The following is a 21,735-nucleotide window of genomic DNA, read 5'->3' on the forward strand; positions in this document are numbered from 1 at the left end:
GAGCTCTGATGCCAAGTTCCTCGATTGTCCTGTCTGTAAAAATGGGTTGATCGTCATGGTAGCAACTTCCAGAAAACCCCAAACACAAGGGACAACATTGATAAACTGGATATTTGCAATATATTTGTCTAACAAAGAATTCGTATCCAGAACACATCAAGGAGTCCTACAATGCAATAGAAGAAGTCAATAAGAAGCGGGACGGAAGGGGCCAAAGACTTAGACAGCACTTCACAAAAAAGGAAAGTGAAGAGCCAATAAGTATGTGAAAAGATGCTTAAGTTCTTTTTTTTAAATAGGATTTTATTGATTTCAGAGGGGGGGAGGGAGAGAGCGATAGAAACATCAGTGATGAGAGAGAACCATTGATCGGCTGCCTCCTGCACGCCCCCTACTGGGGACCGAGCCCGCAACCCGGGCACGTGCCCCGACCCGGAATCCAACCCCGGTCTCCAGGTCGCAGCTCAGCCTCTGAGCTATGTGGGCGGGGCACAACTTTTTTAATGAATCAATGTAAACTATAGGCTTAACACATAACCCCATTAATCACAGGAAAAAGTTTGATAAAGGTTAAGTGACTTGCCCAAAGATATTTAGTTAATGCCAACTGATTTTTATGACCTCAGTGTTGAAGCAATGCTTTCTAACAGGGTGGTCCTAATTCATAGGTTTCACCTGCCTGCAGCACAATGACTTATAATACATTGAATTATTTTGTGTGATATGCAAAGCAGGGGCCCATTCTTATTCTGAGATTGTGCCTTTCTTACTCTTTTGGTATTAAAATGGCCTTTCTTTTGAAAAACGATATGAACTAGTAAAGGTGTTCACCCTCCCCGCCTCCGTCAAAATATAAAGCTGAAAAAAGTTGTTAGTCCTTCAAAAATATTTTTGAATTTCTAAAACCTGGACCCCAAGCCGCACTAAACACGTGTCTGCGGGGTGAGAGGGGAGGGGAAGTGCGGGCGCGAGGGTCTCTAGTTACAAAGGACCGAGTTAGAGATCCACTCATTGGGCGAAGGAGTAAAAGCAAAGTAGCCCTGACCCGACCCGACCCGACAGCAGGGCCGGCACCCAGGAGGCTGGGAACAAGGGCGCGCCGGACATTCTCGGCTCCGCGCTCCTGAAATCGGCTCTTATCCGCGAGCTGCTCCGCGCCACGAGCCGCGTCTGCGCCCTCGGCGAGCCCGGGCAACCCCCGCGCGACGTGAGCGCGCGGTGACGAGCGGATCGAGCGGGAGCCGGGAAGGCGCGAGCGCGCGTCCCACCGCCAGGCGGCGCTGTGTGCGAGTCTGAGACAGCGGAGCTCTCGCGGTAGGTTACACTAGCATTCCGGAAGTGAGTCCCCGGAAGAAGTATGGTTGCTTCCGGGATCTGGCCAGCTTCGCACGCTGAATTGCCGGCACCATGCAGTCCGATGATGTGAGTCTCCTGTGCTCTGCCACCCGGGGTTTACGCAGGGTGTCTCGCCGTCTTTAGGCGACTCAGAGGCGCATACTCAGCTCGTCTACTGTCTCGTGTGGCTCTGGAAGCGAGGCTTCCGGTTTCCGGGCGTGGGGCTCTCACGTGTCAGCCCTGGACCTCCAGCCCAGGGCCCCAGCGGGGTCCGGGGGCCAGAACACCAGCCCTCAATCCAAAGGGTGGGCGGGTCCAGCCCCTGTGCCCAGCAATGATGGGCTATGCGTCTGGGCCTTGGGGACTTGGGAGGCAGGCGGGGGCTGGGGGGCGATATGGCGAAGTTTCGGCATCAACTTTAAGGATCCTTTTCATGCATGTGCACCTTACTTTTCAGACTGCTTTTGCTGGCTGTGGGTTTTTCTTTACATTTGTTCCACTGTCTGCCCAAGTTATAATTTTGGAAGCATCCTAGATTCATTCATTGAGTAATTTGCAGGAGAAATATCTGCGTGCTTACAGTGTGCCAGGCATTGTGGTAATTCCTGGAGATGTGGTTGTTAATAAGCCAGGCAAGAGACCTGCTTCCCCGGAGCCCTCTGTGGGGGAGACAAGTGAACAAATAAGGACAATTGCGGTGCAAAACGGTACTTTGAAAGACCAGAGGTGATGAAGTAGAGAGCAATTGGGAGAGACCACTTCAGATAGGGTCTGATCAGGGAAGGTTTCTCTGAATAGAAGACGTTTGAGCTGAGATCCAAAGGATGAGAATGACCCGACACTGAGGGGCTGAGCTAAAAGCAATGAACCCAGGCAGTAGGAGCGTAAAGTACAAAGATCTGGAGGTAAGAGAGAAGGAATACATTCAAGGACACCAAGAGCATGTAAAGTCTTGTAAGAAGGGTTTTTAGGGGTTTTCGTGGGAAATGACATCTGGTTTACAATTGTGTAAAGTTCTTTAGTGTGAAAGGTTTTTGAAGGAGAGAAAGTGTGAAAGCAAGGAGACTAGAATATCATGAAGGAAGCTTCAATTACGGTAGTCATGGTGGATATGAAAAGAAATGGATAAATGTGAGATGTTAATAAGAAAAGACTTGGTGATGGGTTAAATGAAAAAAAGAGAGACCAAGGATATTTTGATTTGAACAAATAGTTGAGTGGTGGTTTTATTTCTGGAGAGGGGAAGACTAGGGGAGGAGCACAGTATTCTTTTGAGAGATGGCGAGTCGAGAGCTCCATTTGGACATGTTAATGTGTATGATGCCTTTTAGACAACCAAGCCGAGATGTCAAGTAGCAGCTGGATGTATATACAAGTCTGGTGCTCAGGAGAGAAGTTTGACCAGGAAATAAAAATGTAGTAGTCATAATTTAGATATTTAAAGCCACCAGCCTGATTGAGCTCCTACTTCTCCAGTTTCATTTCCTCTAACCCGTTTCCTTCCATCCCCTGCCAAACACATCCTACAAAATTCCAAAAACGTTTGCTCCCTTCTTTTATATTTGTGTCTTTCCCTTTAGCCACTTTATAAAAGCCTTTCCCAGTTCCTCAAGGCAGCTCGCTCAGAGGCTCTCATACAACATACACCTCTTTGGTACTTAGACTGCTGCTTTGTGTATGTGTCTTTCTCCCTAACTAGATAGATAACACTCTTTAAGGACTAGACCTTCCTTCATTCAACAAGTACTTGAGTGCCTCCAATTGTCAGGATTTGGGGATGTCAGTGCCTTACATAAATTAAGTACACAATAAATGCTGAATGAATAAAGAACACATTAGCCCAGGCCAGATAGCTTGGTTGTTGCAGCGGTCACCAATGTTTCAGACCTCATGGACCACTGGTTGGCGACCACTGGGTTAGAGCATCGTCCTGATATTCCAAGGTTGCCAGTTCAGTCCCCGCTCAGAGCACATATTAAGAATCAACCAATGAGTATATCAATAAGTGGAACAACAAATTGATTTTCTCTCTAAAAATCAGTAAAAAATATAAATAAAAGTATCAAAACAAAAAAAAAAAACATTAGCGAAGGATAACAATAGAATATTTTTCTTGCCCTCAATGAAAAATTGTATGTATTTCCAAAAGTCTAGTACTGTGCAGCCTTTTACACTGGATAGTGAACATTTTAAATAGAAAAGGAAGGTTACAAAATACATAATATGATCTCATTTTGTTGAAAACATACATATAGGCATACTAGTTCTTGAAATGTATACACATATAGAAAAACTTGAAAATATTTACAAAATAATAATGAAATATATCTGGGTAATGGGTTATGGTTATTGCTTATTTGTGTTTACTTTTTCTGTAAGAATCTGTTATATGTGTAAAGAAAAGAAGTCAGACTATTTTACAAAGCATTTTTTCCTCATTCCTCAAAGAGTTCTTTCCTTAATAAAGCAGGGTACTGCCCTAGAGCATTGTTTCTTGGATCAATATGCCACCTATTGGGTCAGAGCAGTTGAAATGGGTTTATACTTTGTCTTGCAGGTTATCTGGGATACACTAGGAAACAAGCAATTTTGTTCCTTCAAGATAAGGTGAGTCTAAATTTGCAACTTGGACAAAGATTCCTTTAGTTGCCCTCTTGGTAACCCATCTTGTAATGCTTGCTGTTCCTCGCATTCTAGAACCAAGACACAGAGCTTTTGCAGAAATGAATACAGCCTGACTGGCCTGTGTAACCGGTCGTCCTGTCCCCTGGCAAACAGTCAGTATGCCACTGTCAAAGAAGAGAAAGGTAAGGCCCAGTTTCACCTTTCATGAGAACTGCTCAACAGCTTTTCAAAGGATGTTCTTTAGTCTCTAAATAATATTAAAGGGATTTACTTTATCCCGCAGGACAGTGCTTCCTGTATATGAAGGTGATAGAACGAGCAGCTTTTCCTAGGCGGCTCTGGGAACGGGTAAGACTTGGAACATAATTTTACAATGACCATTGCTCAAGAGCAAAAATGCCACATTTTTCCCTCTTCCGTGTTCATATCTAGATTAAACTTTGAAGCCATCCTTATTAGGTCCCATAGTGCTGTTAACAGTGAAGACCTAATCATTTATCCTTGCCCTTCAAGCTTCCTTTTTCTTTTCTTTTTTAAAATATATTTTTATTGATTTCAGGAAGAGGAAAAAAGATAGAAACATCAATGTTGAGAGAGAATCTTTGATTGGCTGCCTCCTGCACACCCCCTACCAGGGATCCAGCCACAACTAGGAGTCAAACCACGATCTAGTTCTTAGGTTGATGCTCAACCATTAAGCCACACCAGCTGGGCTCAAGCTTCCTTTATCTGTTTGATAGGTCCGGCTTCATAAAAACTATGAGAAAGCACTGGAGCAAATAGATGAAAATCTGATTTACTGGCCCCGTTTCATTCGACACAAGTGTAAGCAGAGATTCACCAAGATCACCCAGTACCTAATTCGAATTCGAAAACTTACACTAAAGCGACAGTAAGTATTTAGATAATTTATTTATTTTTACATCTATTTTTTAATGGATAGTACAGTAGGTCCTCGAGTTACGTCGGAGATCCGTTCCTATGGCGCAACATAACGTGATTTTCTTTTCTTTTTTTTAATATTATTTTTATTGATTTTAGAGAAGGGAGAGGAAGAGAGCTATAGAAGCAGCAGTGATGAGAGAGAATCATTGATCAGCTGCCTCCTGCATATCCCCTACTGGGGATCGAGCCCACAACCCAGGCATGTGCCCTTGACCGGAATCGAACCTGGGACCCCTCAGTCTGCAGGCTGACACTCAATCCACTGAGCCAAACCAGCTAGGGCCATAACGCGATTTTCACCATAAGTCGGAACCCACCTAAATAAGCACTTATGTCACTCACATGGAGCACATACACAGCAGTAATGAAGTGAAACAGTAAAAAAAATGTAAAAGAAAGATAACAATTCCTGACCTTTACTTGTGGTAAATAAATAATAGAAAACATAAAGCACATATGTACATACATCAAAATGACGGAACTTTTTTTTAATAAATAAATGGGAGATGGCAACATAACCATGAAATGACGTACATTGAGTCCGACATAACCCAAGGACTGCCTGTATTATGAAACAGTGTTGTGAAACCTCTAGTAATACTTTCTATAAAATTCAACTTGGGGTAGCCTTTTGTGGTATGCTAAGAATAAGCTTCACCTCAGGTCAAAGGCATGCCCTTCGATTTTGCAGGAAGTTAAAAACAGTATAGTATAATTTGATTATCCCCTCCCTGTCTGAAAACCAGCTTCAGAACATTCTATTTATAACTCCCTGCAGGAACCTTAAAATGGGGTGGGGGTGGGGAGGGTGTTTAAAATGATCTAAAAATGTGAATAAACGGGAATGTAAGAACTTTACTCTGAGTACAGTGCAAACTAATTTTTAAAAGTGACATGAAATCCAGACTTAATGGACTTGTGACCTGTGGAGAATACTAATGCTCTCAGTCTTTTTTTTTTTTTTCTTTTAAAGCTGTCAGTCTTCTACAACAAAGTCCTTTTAGTTCACTGAGCATTGTTGGCATAGTGAATGTCCTTACAAGTCTCAGAATGCCTCAAGAAAACAAAAATAGCCACATTAAAATAGATACAAAAATGCCTGTTTTTTTTTTTTTTTAATATATTTTATTGATACTTTCAGAGAGGAAGGGAGAGGGATAGAGAGCTAGAAACATCGATGAGAGAGAAACATCGATCAGCTGCCTCCTGCACACCCCCTACTGGGGATGTGCCCGCAACCAAGGTACATGCCCTTGACCGGAATCGAACCCGGGACCCTTCAGTCCGCAGGCCGACGCTCTATCCACTGAGCCAAACCGGTTTCGGCAATGCTTGATTTTTTATAGCATTAGATTTATCTAGAAAATTTGAAGTATATAATCTTGCTGTATTGATCTGAATCCTACAAAATGAATTCCAATCCTTCTCATTTTTTAAAAGAACACGTAGCACATGTACTTGGGTTTTCTGATAACGTGTTTTATTTCTCGTAGGAGGAAACTTGTTCCTTTGAGTAAGAAGGTGGAGCGGAGAGAAAAAAGAAGAGAGGTAACTTATTGTTCTGATATTCATAGTGTCTGTATTTTCATTGAGGGTAGGGCTATGTAGGTAGAAAAAGATTCAGTCACCATTGTGAACTTTTCAAGCCCTGGGTAACAGTAATAGTTGCATAAGATATCTGATATTCTATATTTTAAGATTAGGACTTTCAGGGCAGGTTAAAATGTGGGCACTTGGGGATATATGTCATGGGGAAGACATATAGAATCCCTTAAGAGTGCCACAACTCCTTGCCTGGAATTCTGGAGGTCAGATGTTTCAGAATTCAGAATTTTGGTATGTCTCTGATCTTACATATTGCCCTCAGCAGGGTTTGAGCATTCTAATCCAACGCACTAGTAGGTTTGCAGTGAAATATAAGAACGCTCATTCACATTAGATGGCATTTTTAAAATCTCTTTAGACTCCTGTGACATCAAATCGTATTAGGCCACTAAATTGAGGTGTAGGTTTTTCATTATTATTTTGAAATTGTTAGTAAGGAACTGACTGGAATTATTTCTTTAAAGTAAACTGAGCAGCTTTGTTACCAAAGTAATGACTAGCGATGTTAATAGTCTGCTGTCCATGGAAAATCTTGTCGGGAAACTCCAGCTTTGTCACAGAGAGCAGTCGGCCTGAATTTTCTTATGCTTTTCAAGACCCAGGAATTAGCTTTTCCCGACAAGTCCAACTTCATCCTAGGTATTTGCTTTGCTTACTTCCTTTCTAGCAATAGACATTTACCTGATTATTTCTCAAATTCTGTCAAGAAATAACTTTAGCCAAAACCGGTTTGGCTCAGTGGATAGAGCGTCAGCCTGCGGACTGAAAGGTCCCGGGTTCGATTCCGGTCAAGGGCATGTACCTTGGTTGCGGGCACATCCCCAGTAGGGGGTGTGCAGGAGGCAGCTGATCGATGTTTCTCTCTCATCGATGTTTCTAACTCTCTATCCCTCTCCCTTCCTCTCTGTAAAAAATCAATAAAATATATATAAAAAAAAAAAAAGAAATAACTAATAATCTTGATGCTTTTGTTTCCATTAATCCATGGAGTTCTGTATCTCAAATCCATTTTATCATTGGTCTTCAAGCTTTTTTGATCACTTACCCCATCAGTAAAATTTTTAACATAATGCTCCCCATTATATCATTTATAAGTGTTATACATGCATACTTGCGCTCATAGGTATAAGTAATTGTTTGTGATGGCCTGGTTCTTAGCTGAGTATAAATTTGTCCTTATGGGCTCTCATAATTGATAGGTATGCCAGGGATGCTTAGAGAAGTGCATTGTGGATTGTTTGCTCTTTATTTTCATTCTCCACCACCAATTGTTAAACAGGTGTTCATGCAAATCTTTCAGAAGAAATTAAATTTTTCCACTTATACCGAATAATTTTGAAGCTCTCTGGAAAATGCAGATTTTTTAATGGTTTGGGAAATGATGTCTCCAGATTTTTAAAGTGTGTAATTGAAATTTTTGTAGGAGCCATTTTAAGCAATATCACATAGATGTAATTCTTTTCTTTTTAAGATGGTCTATCCACAATTTTTTTTTTCTTTAAACTCACCGGTAAAATATTCCCTTTCTCTTGAAAGGACAGATGAAATGTATTTACTTTTTAAAACTCCTGCTACATTACCTAATACAGCCAGCCATTTGTCTATTTTCTTCCTACATCTCACTGGATCTGAGGTGTAAGCACCTACTTTAGAGAATAATGTAGGACACAGTAGCTTTTAACTGACCCATGTGCCCCATTCTTTGCATTGTGATTTATCTGACACTGTTCATCATGCTAACATAGCTTCGGTGTGTGACACTTTGAAATCCTCTATGATTTCCACTAATTAATGCACAATCTTAGGCTAGAAAAGCAGGTTGAGGTTAGATTTGTATGTTTTGGTTGTGAGTGGTACAGGTTGATGCCATGTATCATTTCCTATGAGAGATCATTGAAGGAAGAGGTTTTTTTTCTTTTTTGTATCACAGGTCTGCTGTGGTGGTAGAAAACGTAAATGAATGAGGGTCTCTGTTCCCTTTTCTGTGACTCTGCTTCAGGATTGCTTATTTTCTAAGACACTTAAATGTATGTAGACCTACCTGCTTTGTATATCTATAAAAGGCTTTTTTAGAATTTAATTTAAAATGCTATTTATAAACTCTAGGAATTTTTTACATTGAAAGGTCACCAAGAAGGGATGAGAGGTAAAGTATTACATCTGGTTGGAGAGGCAGAAGCCCCCATAATAGCAAGAGGGAGAAGTGATTACATCTTCTTTCTTATAAAAACTTGATAGTTTCCTGTACTTCCTCAGGCTGGAAAATGAATACTAGTGAGGTAAATGGGTTTGCTCTTTTTCTCTTACAGGAAAAGGCATTAATAGCGGCTCAGCTGGATAATGCCATTGAAAAGGAATTGCTGGAGAGACTTAAACAAGATACGGTGAGAAAGCTAGGAGTTTGGGGTACAGATTGTTTTAGGTGGTACTATCATGCTAGGCAATGTGGGACTAGTGGGAAATGGGTCTTATTTTTAAAGTGCTAGGAGTTCACTGTGATTTTATTCCTGGAACAAATAACATGCGGGTCCTGGCTTCTTCATTTAAGTTCATTGATGCAAGCACATCAGATGCTTTGGTTGTTCTTGATACTCCATTCGATATGAGACCTCTCTCTTTTGCCATTATTCCCAACTCCTGTTCCCAAAGGCAGCAATTCCAGATCTCTGTGCAAAAACCATACAATTCTGATCCTCCTGTCTATTATCCTCTTTTAAGGTTCTTTAAAATGAACTTTTATTCTCTTTTTAAGATTCAATGTCATTTATAGAGACAGTATGAATAAAAATTTTTTTTTTCTTTATTCCCCTTTATCAGCAAAATTTTACATTTGTCCTACTTCCTGGGTTTTATAGACTATTACGTTTTAAGTGATTTTTCTTCCATCCTTCATAGAAGTTACCAGTTTGGTATTAACCACTGATTATTTAAATGTTAAAATGGGCTTTTTAAAGACTGCCAGCTCTAGACTTGAAAACAAGATAGAAATATTACTCATCAAATTAAATATTCTCATTTCACTGAGGAAAAAATACACTTGTTGGACAGTGGACTTTATAAGTATGAGACTCAAATATAGTTAAAGCCAATCTGTGTGTTCTTCAGTACGGCGACATCTACAACTTCCCCATTCATGCCTTCGACAAGGCCCTGGAACAGCAGGAGGCAGGGAGTGACTCTTCAGATGCTGAGGAAAAAGAAGATGAAGATGAGGAGGAAGTAAGCCTTTTTATATTTTTGTTTTGTCCAGCAATAATCTACAGGACTAGCTCTATTTTGAGAGACAGAATGTCATTTTCAGTCTCTTAACCAAAAGTAATGAAATGATCTTATTTTTCTATCATGAGGTTAATTCTGGTTCAGCAGTGGCTGCTGTGTTCTCCATGTTCAGCTAATCAAATATGCGTTGACAATTTTAATCTTACTGATGGGCTTTCTAACATTTTTCCTGTGAAAGACAGAGGAAGAACCTTTCATCAGCTGTAAGAATACACCATTAAGGAACCTACTGAAATTTACAAGGATTTAATCTTACTATTAACATAGTATTTTTAGGAGAAGGACAGATTTAGCAAGAAGATGTTTAACCCTACAGTATACTCACTCACATAGGTACAGAGGCATACTTTGCCTATTACTAAACTAGTTTTTGATTATTTGAAATTAATAATTTTAGTTGAATGTTTGTAAATCTTAAATACTGATTACAGAAGCATTAAACTTGGAAATAGGTAGACTTGGGTTGCCTAGCAAGTAAATTCTGATTCTGGTTGTTATTTATGCATTTACATATCAAAGACTATAAAACTAGTTGTCTAAGTTGAATTTTCATCATGTATTTTGACCTAATAGTTATGTTTTATTTTAGGATGTGGGAAAAAGAGAGTTTGTGGAAGCTGATGAGGTGGATGAGAGTGACATAAGTGACTTTGAGGTGAGATTTATGGGTGACAGGAAGAAGGGTTTCCAAACACACAAAGGCAGATAAATCCTCTAGTTTGTTCTAAATTGAGAGGACAGTGGAGTTTGGGGAATGAGTCTTCTAGCGTCTTCCCTCCTCTTACTTCTTTCCCTCCCCATGTTAGGATATGGACAAACTGGATGCCAGCAGTGATGAAGATGAGGGAGAGAAATCCTCCAGTGAGGAAGAAGAAAAGGCCCTTGACGCCAAACACAAAGGCAAAACACCCTTGAAAGGCCCTCTGCGGAGAAAACGAGCCTATGTGGAGATTGAATATGAGCAGGAGACAGAGCCTGTGGCCAAAGCCAAAACCACGTGAACTACGTTCAGACATTTGTAACAGGACTGAACATTTTGAACTTTACCCTATCCTCATCACATACATACCTCCAGTTTTTACTCTTTATTTTGTATGTAACACAATATTTGTGTTTTTCTATATTTATGCCACTTCCGTAGAGCAAGAAATCTGGGGGATAGTGGAGGAAATCCTTAGAGTTGTAAACAGTATTTTTATAGCTTTGGCACGTGTTGAGGTGATAGCTTGACAGATAAGTTTATGATTGTAAATATTTACAAATGGTAGCCACCTTAGGTGCCCGCCCCCCCCCCCCAAACTTTAATCAGAAATGTCCAGACTTCAATTTTTTTTCTTGTTCTTTCCCTACTTCTATTAGGAGTAAAAGACAAGAAGGAAAAAGATCTAAATCATATTGTCCAGTATAAAAATACCTTTTTCTTTAAATAATTCCATTTATACAAAAAGAAAATCCTCTTCTCTTTAGGAAAAGTTTTTAAGTTCCACTGTAGGGAGCGCCTTCAGAAACCTGCTGCACCTTTCTGACACACTCCACCACCTTGCTATCTTCGCAGCTTTGAGGAATTTTAACCAGGAGACCCTGAAACATGAAACCAAACAAGCTTTGATTTTTTTTTTGTAATTTTTTTCCCCTTTTACCTTGGTTCTTCTTTCTTGGTTTCATACTCAAAGAAGGAAAGAATGGATGACACTAGGGGACAGTTCACAGAACAAGTGTAACTATAAGAATTGCTGGCATGCTTGGAAATGGCTCATGAAGAAGCAGCTTAATACCAGCTGAAATGAGTTAGATTGGATCTAGGACTTGAAACCTGCCTGAAATTAAAGAGCAAAGATGAAGTTTAATTTGAATAAACTAATAAGACTATGCTATCTCTAAATATTTTTAGGATATGAATTTCTTATGCTGTCTTACACCTTTTCCAATGAAGACTTCTAAATGGGATAAGAAATGAGGCAATAGTTTATTATATATAAACAAACACATAGCTATTATATGCTACTAGTGACCCAGTGCATGGATTTGTGCACATTGAAAGGAAATTAATTAGAAGGTGGCCAGTGGGGCGGGACTGAGCAAGATGGGCCGGACACGCCCTGGAGCCAACCTCCTGTGGTCCCTCCATGACTGGCAGCACCTGGGGTGGCACCATAGCTCAAAGGGCGTCTGCAGAATGAGTGGGGTCCCTCGGCCTGGCCTGTGGGGATCAGGCTGAAACAGACTCTCCAACATCCCCTGAGGGGTCCCGAAGTGTGAGAGGGCACTCTGCAAAGTTGCTGTCATACAGGCTGTGGAATGCAAACGCAGGTGTGCAGTAAACCAGATTCAGGGCCAACAGTGACCCAGCAATAACATAACCCATGGAGGAATCAGGCTCCCTCTCTGGTTTTGGGTTGCGTCTTGCAATTCAGGACCCCTTGGGGAATGTTGGAGTCAGTTTCGGCCTGATCCCTTCAGGCCAGGTCGAGGCACCCCACCGGTGCACGAATCAGTGCACCGGGCCTCTAGTATGCATATAAGATCTTCAGTTAATCTCTTCCCACCCTCCATCCCCTTCCCTCTGAGATTCATCAGTCTGTTCCATCTTTCCATGCCTGTGATTTCCACTCCTACTTTGAGCATCTGCCCCCTGGTGGTCAGTGCGTGTGATAGGCCAGTCAGCCAGTCACTTAGGCTTTTATACAGATAGATGGCTTTGAGAAGTTACCTTTTGTAGAATAGACCAAGGAAAGAATTCCCATGTGGATAAATAAGAATATGGAAAAACATATGAAAACATTTCTAAATTACCCACCTATATTACTCCTTGGTAGCTTATAGCACATTATTTCACCTGTTTTTGTTTGTTTTTTAGTATATTTTTATTGATTTCAAAGAAGAGAGAGGGAGAGAGAAACATCAATGATGAGAGAATCATTGATTGGCTGCCTCCTGCTGCCCCCTACTGAGGATTGATCCCACAACCCAGGCATATGCCCTGACCAGGAACCGAACTGGTGACCTCTTGGTTCCTGGGTCGATGCTCATCTGCTGAGCCACACCTGGCTGGGCCTGTTTTTTTAACTGGAACAGAATTTACAAACACTTGATCATGATCCTTTTGCCCATTTTCTATCCTAGGCCCAGAGATATTTTCTTTTTTCTGGGCGGGGAGTGAGGGGAATATGTTCATTAATGCTGGGGACAATGAAACCAAGGAAGAAATTAGGTTAGAAGGAACACCGCTTAGGCAGTGCTCTGCTTTGGCTCTCTAGAAATGTTACAGGAAAAAAGACCCCAGAGGTATTTTCTAATCCTTCTGCCTAACAGTTCTGAATACCTTTGCTCAAAGTCTAAAGAAGGTTAGAGGGCTCCAGAAGTGAACACCTGAACCCTCCACATTCATTTACAGACTTGGTCAGACACATAAATAGTAAATAGGACTTAAGGATAATGAGGCCTAACTGAAACCACGTGGCATACTGTTCCTTACCTTCACTTGTCCTTGAGAGCAGCAGTCCAGGAGAAGCAGGCAGTCTGTGGCCTCCTCTAACAAAGCACTCTTAACAGGCTCAGGTGTAAGGCTTGAATCCCTTGCTACATCACATATCAGTTTCAAGAGAGCCTTCAATAAGACCACAAGTCTACAGGAAATTCTGGAATCAAGAAGAAAAACTGTTCACACACTAAATCAGGATGTTAAACTGGAGACTTCACAAATGAAGGAACTAAAGTCAAATGACAAAGAGCTGGAAGCAGAACCAGAGACCAGACTCGATTTCTACAGGCCCCATTGTTTTCTGAGCACTGCCCATACACACACACTGGCCTGCCTGAGAACACCTTGTTCCCCTTTGGAAACCTGGTTCCACTCAAAGGCAACAGCCCCTCCTTAGAAGGGAGAACTGGGATTTCCCCTTACCAGGGTCCTATACTTTTGGCCAGAGAACAGGAAATAGCCCATTGTCCTTTAACTTATATGCAGTCTCAGGCTGGAAAGTTAAAAAGAGGAAATAAGCTTGGCTTCTGGGACTTAAGGGTCAATCTGAATTTTCTATCAATCAGTTAAACCCACCCTATTCAGTTATGCTTATTAGCCTTTCTAAGAAAATGGTGAAGGTTGCACAAAATTGCAAATGTACCTAATGACCTGTACATTTTAAAATAGTAAATTTTGTATATTTTTTACCACAATAAAAACTAAAAAGCTTTCATGGCAGCTGGAAAGTAATTTTAACATATAGTGTGAAAATATGCATAATAAACTATTTCTGGACAGAAATATGATGGAAAAGTTTGCATCCCCTGCCTTAGTCTAAAAAATTAAATCTTTTCCTATAATCTGTGTATTGCTTAGTCTTCTACCTGTCATCATTCAATATATAATCTGCTGTTTCCCAAGCCCCACCCCTCCACAATACATCACATTCGCCTTCTAACCCTTACGTTTGTTTGCCAATCTCTCTACTTTGAATCTTGGTCTCTGCTCTTTAAAGGCCTGATAGTATTAATATGATTCATTTTCCCATCTGTTGTAGTCTTTAAATATTTGTGCACCTAATACCAGGTATTGAGTAAACTCTGGTACACTCAGTATACCAAAGTGGTCTTCATCCTCCTGGAGCTTATAATTCAGTAGGGAGAACGAGTAAACAAATGCAACCTGGTTACAAATGTAACTTAGGGAAACACTTGGGTACATTATAAAGAAACTAGAGGCCGATGCACGAAATTCCTGCAAGAGTTGGCCTTCCTTCCTCCGGCTGCCGGCATCAGCTTCCCTCTGGCACCTGGGACCCAGGCTTCCCTCGCAGCCCCGGCTTCGTCCAGAAGGACGTCCAGTCTAATTAGCATATTACGCTTTTATTATTATAGATGAGATAATATGGTTCAGAATAGATATGTATTTAGTTAAGACACTGGATTCTAGATTAAACTTTATTCCATGCAAGAAAGCCTTTTGTTGCCCTGGCTCAGTTGGAGTGTTGTCCCATACACCAAAAAAGTTGTGGGTTCGATTTCCAGTCAGGCACACACCTAGATTTTGGGTTCAATCCCCAGTCCGGACCCATACAGGAGGCAACTGATCCATGTTTCTCTCTCACATTGATGTTTCTCTTTCTCTCAAATCAATAAAAACTTATCCTTAGGCGAGGATTAAAAAAAAAGAAAGCCTTTTGTTGACTTAATATGTTTGGATACCAGTTCACTGTTCCCAATACCTACTTCAAGCCAGAGTTGCAATGCTTTCTAAGCAATCAGATTCCAACCTGGTATTCTCCTGATCACTGTTCAGTATTGTGCTATGAAGTGCTCTGTTCTCAACTGGATGTGAAAAAAACATTAGGATGAATTGAAGCACTTCTACATGGCCTTTTAAATTGAATGTGCCTTATTAATCTAGAGAGGTACACCTGAAGCAACAATGGGTGCAGTTTATCTTTTAAATGACATTTTCTCAGTTCAATAAGTATGGGAGGTATATGTGGCATATCCTTAACACTCTGCACTGCATGTATATCTGGGCAAGTTCTGAAGAGAAAATCTGAGTTTTGCCCCCTCACCACACATGTCTCCTGGCTGTTATACCTGGGCCAAGTATACTGCATGAGAAGTTTTAGGGTTTCCAATATCTTTAATCTGGCCTCCTCCTCTGGCCCATCATAAACCTCCAGATAACCAAGGATGACTCGCTCTAGCCTCTTCAAGTGCCGGACGGTCAGAATCCCCAACCTACAAACAAAAGAGAAAATGTGACAGCAAAGGAATGAAGTCAAGGAGTATGGCCAACCAGCAGCCCGAGCACTCACCTCTTCACAAAAGCTGGAAGATTTCTCGCGTAGGTCCTGCGTAAGAGAATGCGGTGCTCTGGCTCCATGTGCGTCAGGATCAGCTGCAGGACCTCATCACAGTGTGTGGTGGGTCGAGCTGCACCTCCCTTCCAGTGCAGGCCTTTCTCCAGGACTGGAAACAGATCCAGCAGACACAGCAGCACAGCCTAGCAGAGAGTAATGGACTGGAGCTGTAGCCATCTATCTGCATTCACAACACTCTCTGAGGTCTCTAACAACGTTAATAATCTATTAATGTAATGTCATAAAATTCTAAAACATACTAGTTATAATACATTAAGTGTATATTACTTTATATTTTTTCATCTTTTTTTTCTTTTTTTTACATTATCTCTATCTGACAGTCCCAAATAAGTTAATACTTTCTCCTCAGGACTGTTCTTTGCTAAGCTATAAAATGGGAAGGCAGAGCTGGGACTTTAACCCATATTTTAGGAGTCTGAGTCTATTGTCACTGTATTACTAAGTCTAAGTGATACTTACATGTACTTACAACAACACTGCTCCTAAATAGAATCTAAGATGGTCCTCATTTGTGTCCAATTGGACCACCCTCTCTGAAGTTTCAGTGTTTAGGCAATCCCTTCTAGCTCTCCTGGGCTCTTTGGTTTTCTTGAAGTTTTTTGGTAGGGTTTTTTCCCTCTTCAACACCATCTCAGGAGTCCTAACCTTTCTAACTGTTAAGTACCTGGATTTTCAATGCCTAAAATCATATTTAAAAAAGAAAGGTGGCAAAATGAGGGGTTAAGTGTGGGTAGGCATAAAATAACATGGTGCCAGCCTGTGTGGCTCAGCGTTTCAACGTCGACCCAGGAACCAAGAGGTCACCAGTTCAATTCCCCGTCAGGGTACATGCCCAGGTTGTGGGCTCAATCCCCAGTAGGGGGCATGCAGGAGGCAGTGGATCGATGATGTTTCCTCTCATTGATGCTTCTATATCTCTATCCCTCTCCCTTCCTCTCTAAAAATCAATTAAACATATTTTTTTAAAAAAGGAACTTGGTTTTTTCTACCCCTAATTTTATGTAACTTGTTTGTAACTTGTTTCTTCTGTCGTGAGAATATTCTCCTCCTCCTCCCCGTCAAAACTCCTATTTATCCTTCATAAGCAAATACCACCTCCTCTGGAATCCTCCTAAAACCACCACCAACCCTGGTTAGTTGCCTACTGCTGGACACCCACTGCACTTTACACAAACCTCTTTTAATAGATTTATCACTTTATACTGTAGACATATGTATAAACATTCATATATTCATATAAACATCTCCCAAAGGGTCTCTGGCTTTAAGAAATCCTATCTGACCCATTCACTCTTGGAACCTACAATGATTACTGGCACACAGTAGGTATTCAATGTCTATCAGATGAAAGAATGAATGACACTAACACATCCAACATACAAGGGATTTCAAGTGTGTGTGTGTTTATAGTAAGTCAACACAAAGACACTTAAATTAATAAAAATAGAACTTTTTCAGACATAAATTTGCCCCCAAGTGATATCTAATTGACCCAGATGAAAACAAAACACTGGCTTTTCTGTGGCTACTCAATAGTGTGGATGGTGGCTTGGTATGGAGATATTTTCACCAGTCACTGCTACCTCCATATTTTCACCTTGGCAATGGCTTTTAGTTATCATCCTCACTCTCCAAGAAAATGTCTCTCAACTATTCTTATTCACATAATGCCAACTTCCACTCAAATTTGAGAACTCAGACTGAGTTACCAACAAATCTTACAGTTACCTGAATGAGGTAGTGCTCCGGTGTGTACAGATGGTTGAAAAGGGCATGGTATAGGACCTGGGCCCTGTTATACTGGAGCAAATCAGCAGCTGGCTGCAATCAAACAAATCACCCAATTAAAAGAAAAGTTAGCCAAGGCAGGCAAATGTTGGAATTTTAAAAATTGAATTATGGGTATATGGGATCCATTATACCACTCTACTTCTGTGTATATTTTAAAAGTTCTATGACACACAGTTAAGAAAGAAATATACAAACTTCCTCAAGTAATAGCTTGAACATTTGGATATAACCCCTGTCAGTTTGATTTTTTTGATCCTTGAACGTCAACTGTTACTCAAATCTTTCAGTTTGAAAGTGGCCTATGTTTTATGTGCACAATAATAGCCCATGTTTCTTATATATATTACCTATGAGATATAACCTAGGTTGGCAGATGGAATGACTATAAAGAAAAAATGTAAATAAGCAAATTTAGTCACATAACGGCAATAATAGAAGCTAGTTAATAAAAGATACGAACATACTAGAAGGCAAAATAAACTAGTGCCATCATGGATGGGGAACAGCCATATGACTCCGTCTGTCCCATCAGAGCAGGGGTTGCTTACCACATTAAGCACAATGTGATGGAGGCAATGGACACCCAGGACTTTGTTCTCAGTTTGATAGTCATCTGAGATGAGCAATGATGGGGGAAGTATTCTTTCTAGATGTTGGTTCAGCCAGGGTCTAGTGACCTGTTGCAGAGTCCAGGAGAAAACATGTTTGGTGGCAGGGTTATTCTTCCAGGATTCCCTAAGTGGGAATGTGAAACCAAATTAAGTACAGTGACATGGTGTTAGCTAGCAAAGAAAATTAAGCTAAACAGAGTATGTCCTTGTCATTGAAAAAAATACATCCCACATAAGGTAACTCCTGACGTTAATAACATACATTTTAAGATTTAAATCAAAATAACTTACAGAACTTACACTACATACATTTAACATTTACCCAGAGCTCTGAGTCTAAAGCTTATCCAATGAGAAGCCATTCATAAGCACAGCAATGTAAAGGATCTGTGGCAATGATGGAAGTGGCGACAGTGAGGATATGTTGAGAAGGGAGAGGTAACCAATAAAAATGTCTTCAGATTTCTTGTTATTGTTGTTGTTATTAGTATTATTATTATAAGGGAATCAATATTTGAACAGCAATTTGTAAATCTGAACAGCAACTAATGAGTTTACACACATTACTTAACTAATCTTCAATGAACTGTAACAGGCAATATTACTTTATGTTACAAATAATGAAACTGAGGATCAAAGAGATTATTTGACCTGGTCCTACTCAGAAGCAATAAAAGGAAGCACCACCAGCCTCAAAACTAAGCCTTTTAATTCCAAGTTCCTAGTAAAATGACAGCTATGCACACATTTTTTTCTATTACTACAGTGCTACAGGTACCTTTGCAGCACATTTGGTCCAAACATCCACGAGCATCTTTGGTCCATGCCAAACAGCCCCTGACATTTGGTCCTGTCAATAATGTCCACACTTAGCAAATGTCCCTGGGCCCAAAGGACCCACGTTTATTTATACTCCTGGTTTGCAGGATTAATACATAAAATACCATCACATTTTATTGGTCCAATAATTGTGTGGTGCCTGTATTGCCAATAATAACCCTTCTCCACTAGACAACCTTGCTGGTCATAACACATGGGGTAGGGAGATGGGCTAGCATGGACCAAATGTCTTGTGGACGTTTTGGACAACCAAATTCCAAGGACCTTTTGGCTAAATCAGATGTCTCCATGGTCATCTTGGACAGGAACAAATGTCCACTAACCACAAATACTAACACACAAAGTAGCAAGTGGAAATTCACAACATAATACTTTATCTAGCCCTAACCCGTTTGGCTCAATGGACAGAGCATCAGCCGTGGACTGAAGGATCCCCGGTTCGATTCCAGTCTAGGGCATGTATCTTGGTTGCAGGCTTGATTCCCAGTTGGGGGCGTGCAGGAGGCAGCTGATGGAGGTTTCTCTCTCACTGTTTACAATTCTCTATCCCTCTCCCTTCCTCTCTATAAAAATCAATAAAATATATATATAAAAAGAAACAAAAACAAGTGTTTTTAAAAAAAAGATAGAATAAAGATTTTTTTTAAAAATACTTTATCTAATAGCAATCTAAAGCTTATATTTTTCATCCCAAACACTGTTTCCATATCTAATAACTATCCCTCCCTATCTACTAGTGATGACTTTCAAGATCCCTAAGTTCAAACTACAAGTTTAAATCCTCTCCAAGCTCCCATCCATCTCATTTCAGAAAGTTAAATCTAAATAAATGAAACAGAACTTCCCATTTCCAGGGTAGTCGTCATGAGGACCGACAAGAACACTAGAGAATAAGAGTCTGAAGGCTTGTATGCTAATGTCAAATTTACCACTAGCTACTTATGTCATTTATAGAGTCCCAACCTTTCTGGGCCTTAAGAGATCTGCTCTAACAGCCTTTGAGCTCTAACATTCTAGAAGAGCCTGAAGTTCAATTCGTTGGCCCTTTCTGCAGGGGTACTTACTTATTCAAATCGGGCTGGAGAAGCCCCATTATCTCAGCAAATCTCCCTTTCTCATCTTCATTTTCTCCGTGGAGGAATCCTGCCACAGAACCACACTCAGCAACGTGAAGCAGTAAGGTGAGCACCTCTCTAGCAACGTCCTGAGATCTTGGCCTGGTCCACGGCTGCTGCACACTGTGTGTGATGGCAAACATATAGATGGGTCCTGCCCAGTGACGCAGGCCTCTCTTCCATGCAAGGCCAACCAGGGACTTCTTGGCAGCCTCCACTTTCCTCAGTAGCTTAATGAATAGCAACCCAACTGCTGCCGCTTTCTCGGCCACTGCAGAGTAACCATCCCCTCGACCTTGCTCCTCCTTGGGTGGGGCTGCATACTTCTCCAGGGCGGTCGTCACCTTCCCCAGCACCCCGGGCACTCCGCCGAGCGATGTGTCACTCCCCTCAAATAACTGATCACACTCTGTGGCTTCTAGGAGAGCACTGAGGTCTTGAAGAGCTGCATTTCTGGTTTTGCCCCGTCGGGACTCCTGGCCGGTAAGATGGTGCAGAATCTGGGACAAGGTCTGTCCGAGGTCAGAAGAAGGGCACTCTCCAGGCATGGAAGGGCCCTCCCGCGGTGGAGATTCCGGAGAGCCATCACGCTCCATTCCTGACCCCGGCAAGCGAGGGGCCGGGCTCCCCGGAGGACGAAGATGGAGGTGAGAGGGGATCCGCTCAGGAGGCACCGGAAGCTGGAATTCTCCCAAAGAACAGAACTAAAACCAAATCAAACGACGAGACATCTAGGCGAAGGGAGGGCGAGTCTAACCAGCCTAAGCGTCAAGTGTGCGTAAAGGAAAAGACGCAGGAAAGGGAAAGCGACCTCTCCGGGGGCAGTACAGAATCTCGGACTCTCAACAGTGAAGTGGAGAAATTACTCTCTCCTTCCTGAAGACTCAAAAACAAGCAAATAAAAACAAACCCTAAAGCTTTATACGAAAACGGATGCCGATACCTGCAGCGCTTCCACACCTGCAGCCCTTCCACACCTGCAGCCGTCCCTGCACCTCTAGAGCCTAACCGGAAGCGAACCTACCTGAAGTCGTTGCCGTAAAGCACAAGGCAAGCTTCCGCCAATGCTACGTCAATTCTCCGTTATTTCACGACATGTTGTCGTAAAGCAATACAGAGTCGAGTTTTATAAAGGGTGGAGCTATTGAGAAAAATTTGCATAGAGAATGATCCGCTCGCTAATTTTGTTTCTGTTTTCACTTATTAAGGCAGAAACAAAAGAAAAAAATCACAGAATATCGGCTATATTTTAAAAATATACATGATCTTGTGTGTCTACATTGAATACATGCGGACTATGTATGTCACCCTTTCTGTAAACTCAGTGGGCTATATCCGAGAATCCTTAACCAAACTTAAAGGCTGATCCTTTTGTAGTTCATAAGCGTGATGATTGGGGGTTCACGCAGTTGTGTGAGATGTGCCGCCCACGAACCTTGTTACGCCTTTGGCACATGACCCGTCTGACGTGAACTTGAAGGATCCTTATAAACCCGGTGTTGTCTCCAAAGTAGCTCTTCTTACCGTCACTTGCTCAGTATCGAATGCCCCGCAAAGAAGTCCTTAGTGTGAGCCGTGATCTTCAGGTTGCAGTTGTTGGTGGGGCTGTCCCCCAGGATTGAGGCGCATGGTCTGGCCCAGTTGGGGGCACCCTCGCCGCGGGTGGGCGCCAGGTGCTCCCGGGCTGCGACGCGCGGGGCTGGGGCTGGGGCTGGGGCTGGGGCTGGGCGG

General features: G+C 41.6%; 2 protein-coding genes across 4 annotated transcripts; one reads left to right on the forward strand and one right to left on the reverse strand.

Moving 5' to 3' along the window:
* Positions 1-1,329: 1,329 nt before the first annotated feature.
* MAK16 (MAK16 homolog) lies at positions 1,330-11,668 on the forward strand (the record flags this gene model as incomplete). Of its 2 annotated transcripts, XM_080662382.1 has the most annotated exons (10): positions 1,330-1,422; positions 3,893-3,942; positions 4,033-4,142; positions 4,244-4,308; positions 4,701-4,852; positions 6,399-6,453; positions 8,820-8,894; positions 9,616-9,729; positions 10,379-10,444; positions 10,596-11,668. In XM_080662382.1, the coding sequence occupies 10 exons, from the start codon at positions 1,408-1,410 to the stop codon at positions 10,788-10,790; spliced, it is 897 nt and encodes a 298-aa protein (XP_080518508.1). In that variant the 3' UTR covers positions 10,791-11,668. The 2 variants fall into 2 exon arrangements, with proteins under 2 accessions (XP_080518508.1, XP_080518507.1); XM_080662381.1 differs by lacking the exon at positions 1,330-1,422 and having other exon boundaries at positions 3,869-3,942.
* On the reverse strand, positions 9,289-21,109 carry TTI2 (TELO2 interacting protein 2). Of its 2 annotated transcripts, XM_080662379.1 has the most exons (8): positions 19,954-21,109; positions 17,987-18,173; positions 17,376-17,468; positions 15,582-15,769; positions 15,361-15,504; positions 13,265-13,427; positions 11,204-11,370; positions 9,289-9,697 (listed from the first exon to the last, which is right to left on the reverse strand). In XM_080662379.1, exons 1-7 carry the CDS (start codon positions 20,598-20,600, stop codon positions 11,266-11,268), a joined length of 1,527 nt encoding a protein of 508 aa, XP_080518505.1. In that variant the 5' UTR covers positions 20,601-21,109; the 3' UTR covers positions 9,289-9,697; positions 11,204-11,265. The 2 variants fall into 2 exon arrangements, with proteins under 2 accessions (XP_080518505.1, XP_080518506.1); XM_080662380.1 differs by lacking the exon at positions 15,361-15,504 and having other exon boundaries at positions 19,954-21,036.
* Positions 21,110-21,735: the final 626 nt, after the last annotated feature.

Source organism: Plecotus auritus (genome assembly GCF_963455305.1).
Source record: "Plecotus auritus genome assembly, chromosome: 3".
Classification (NCBI taxonomy): Eukaryota; Metazoa; Chordata; class Mammalia; order Chiroptera; family Vespertilionidae; genus Plecotus; species Plecotus auritus.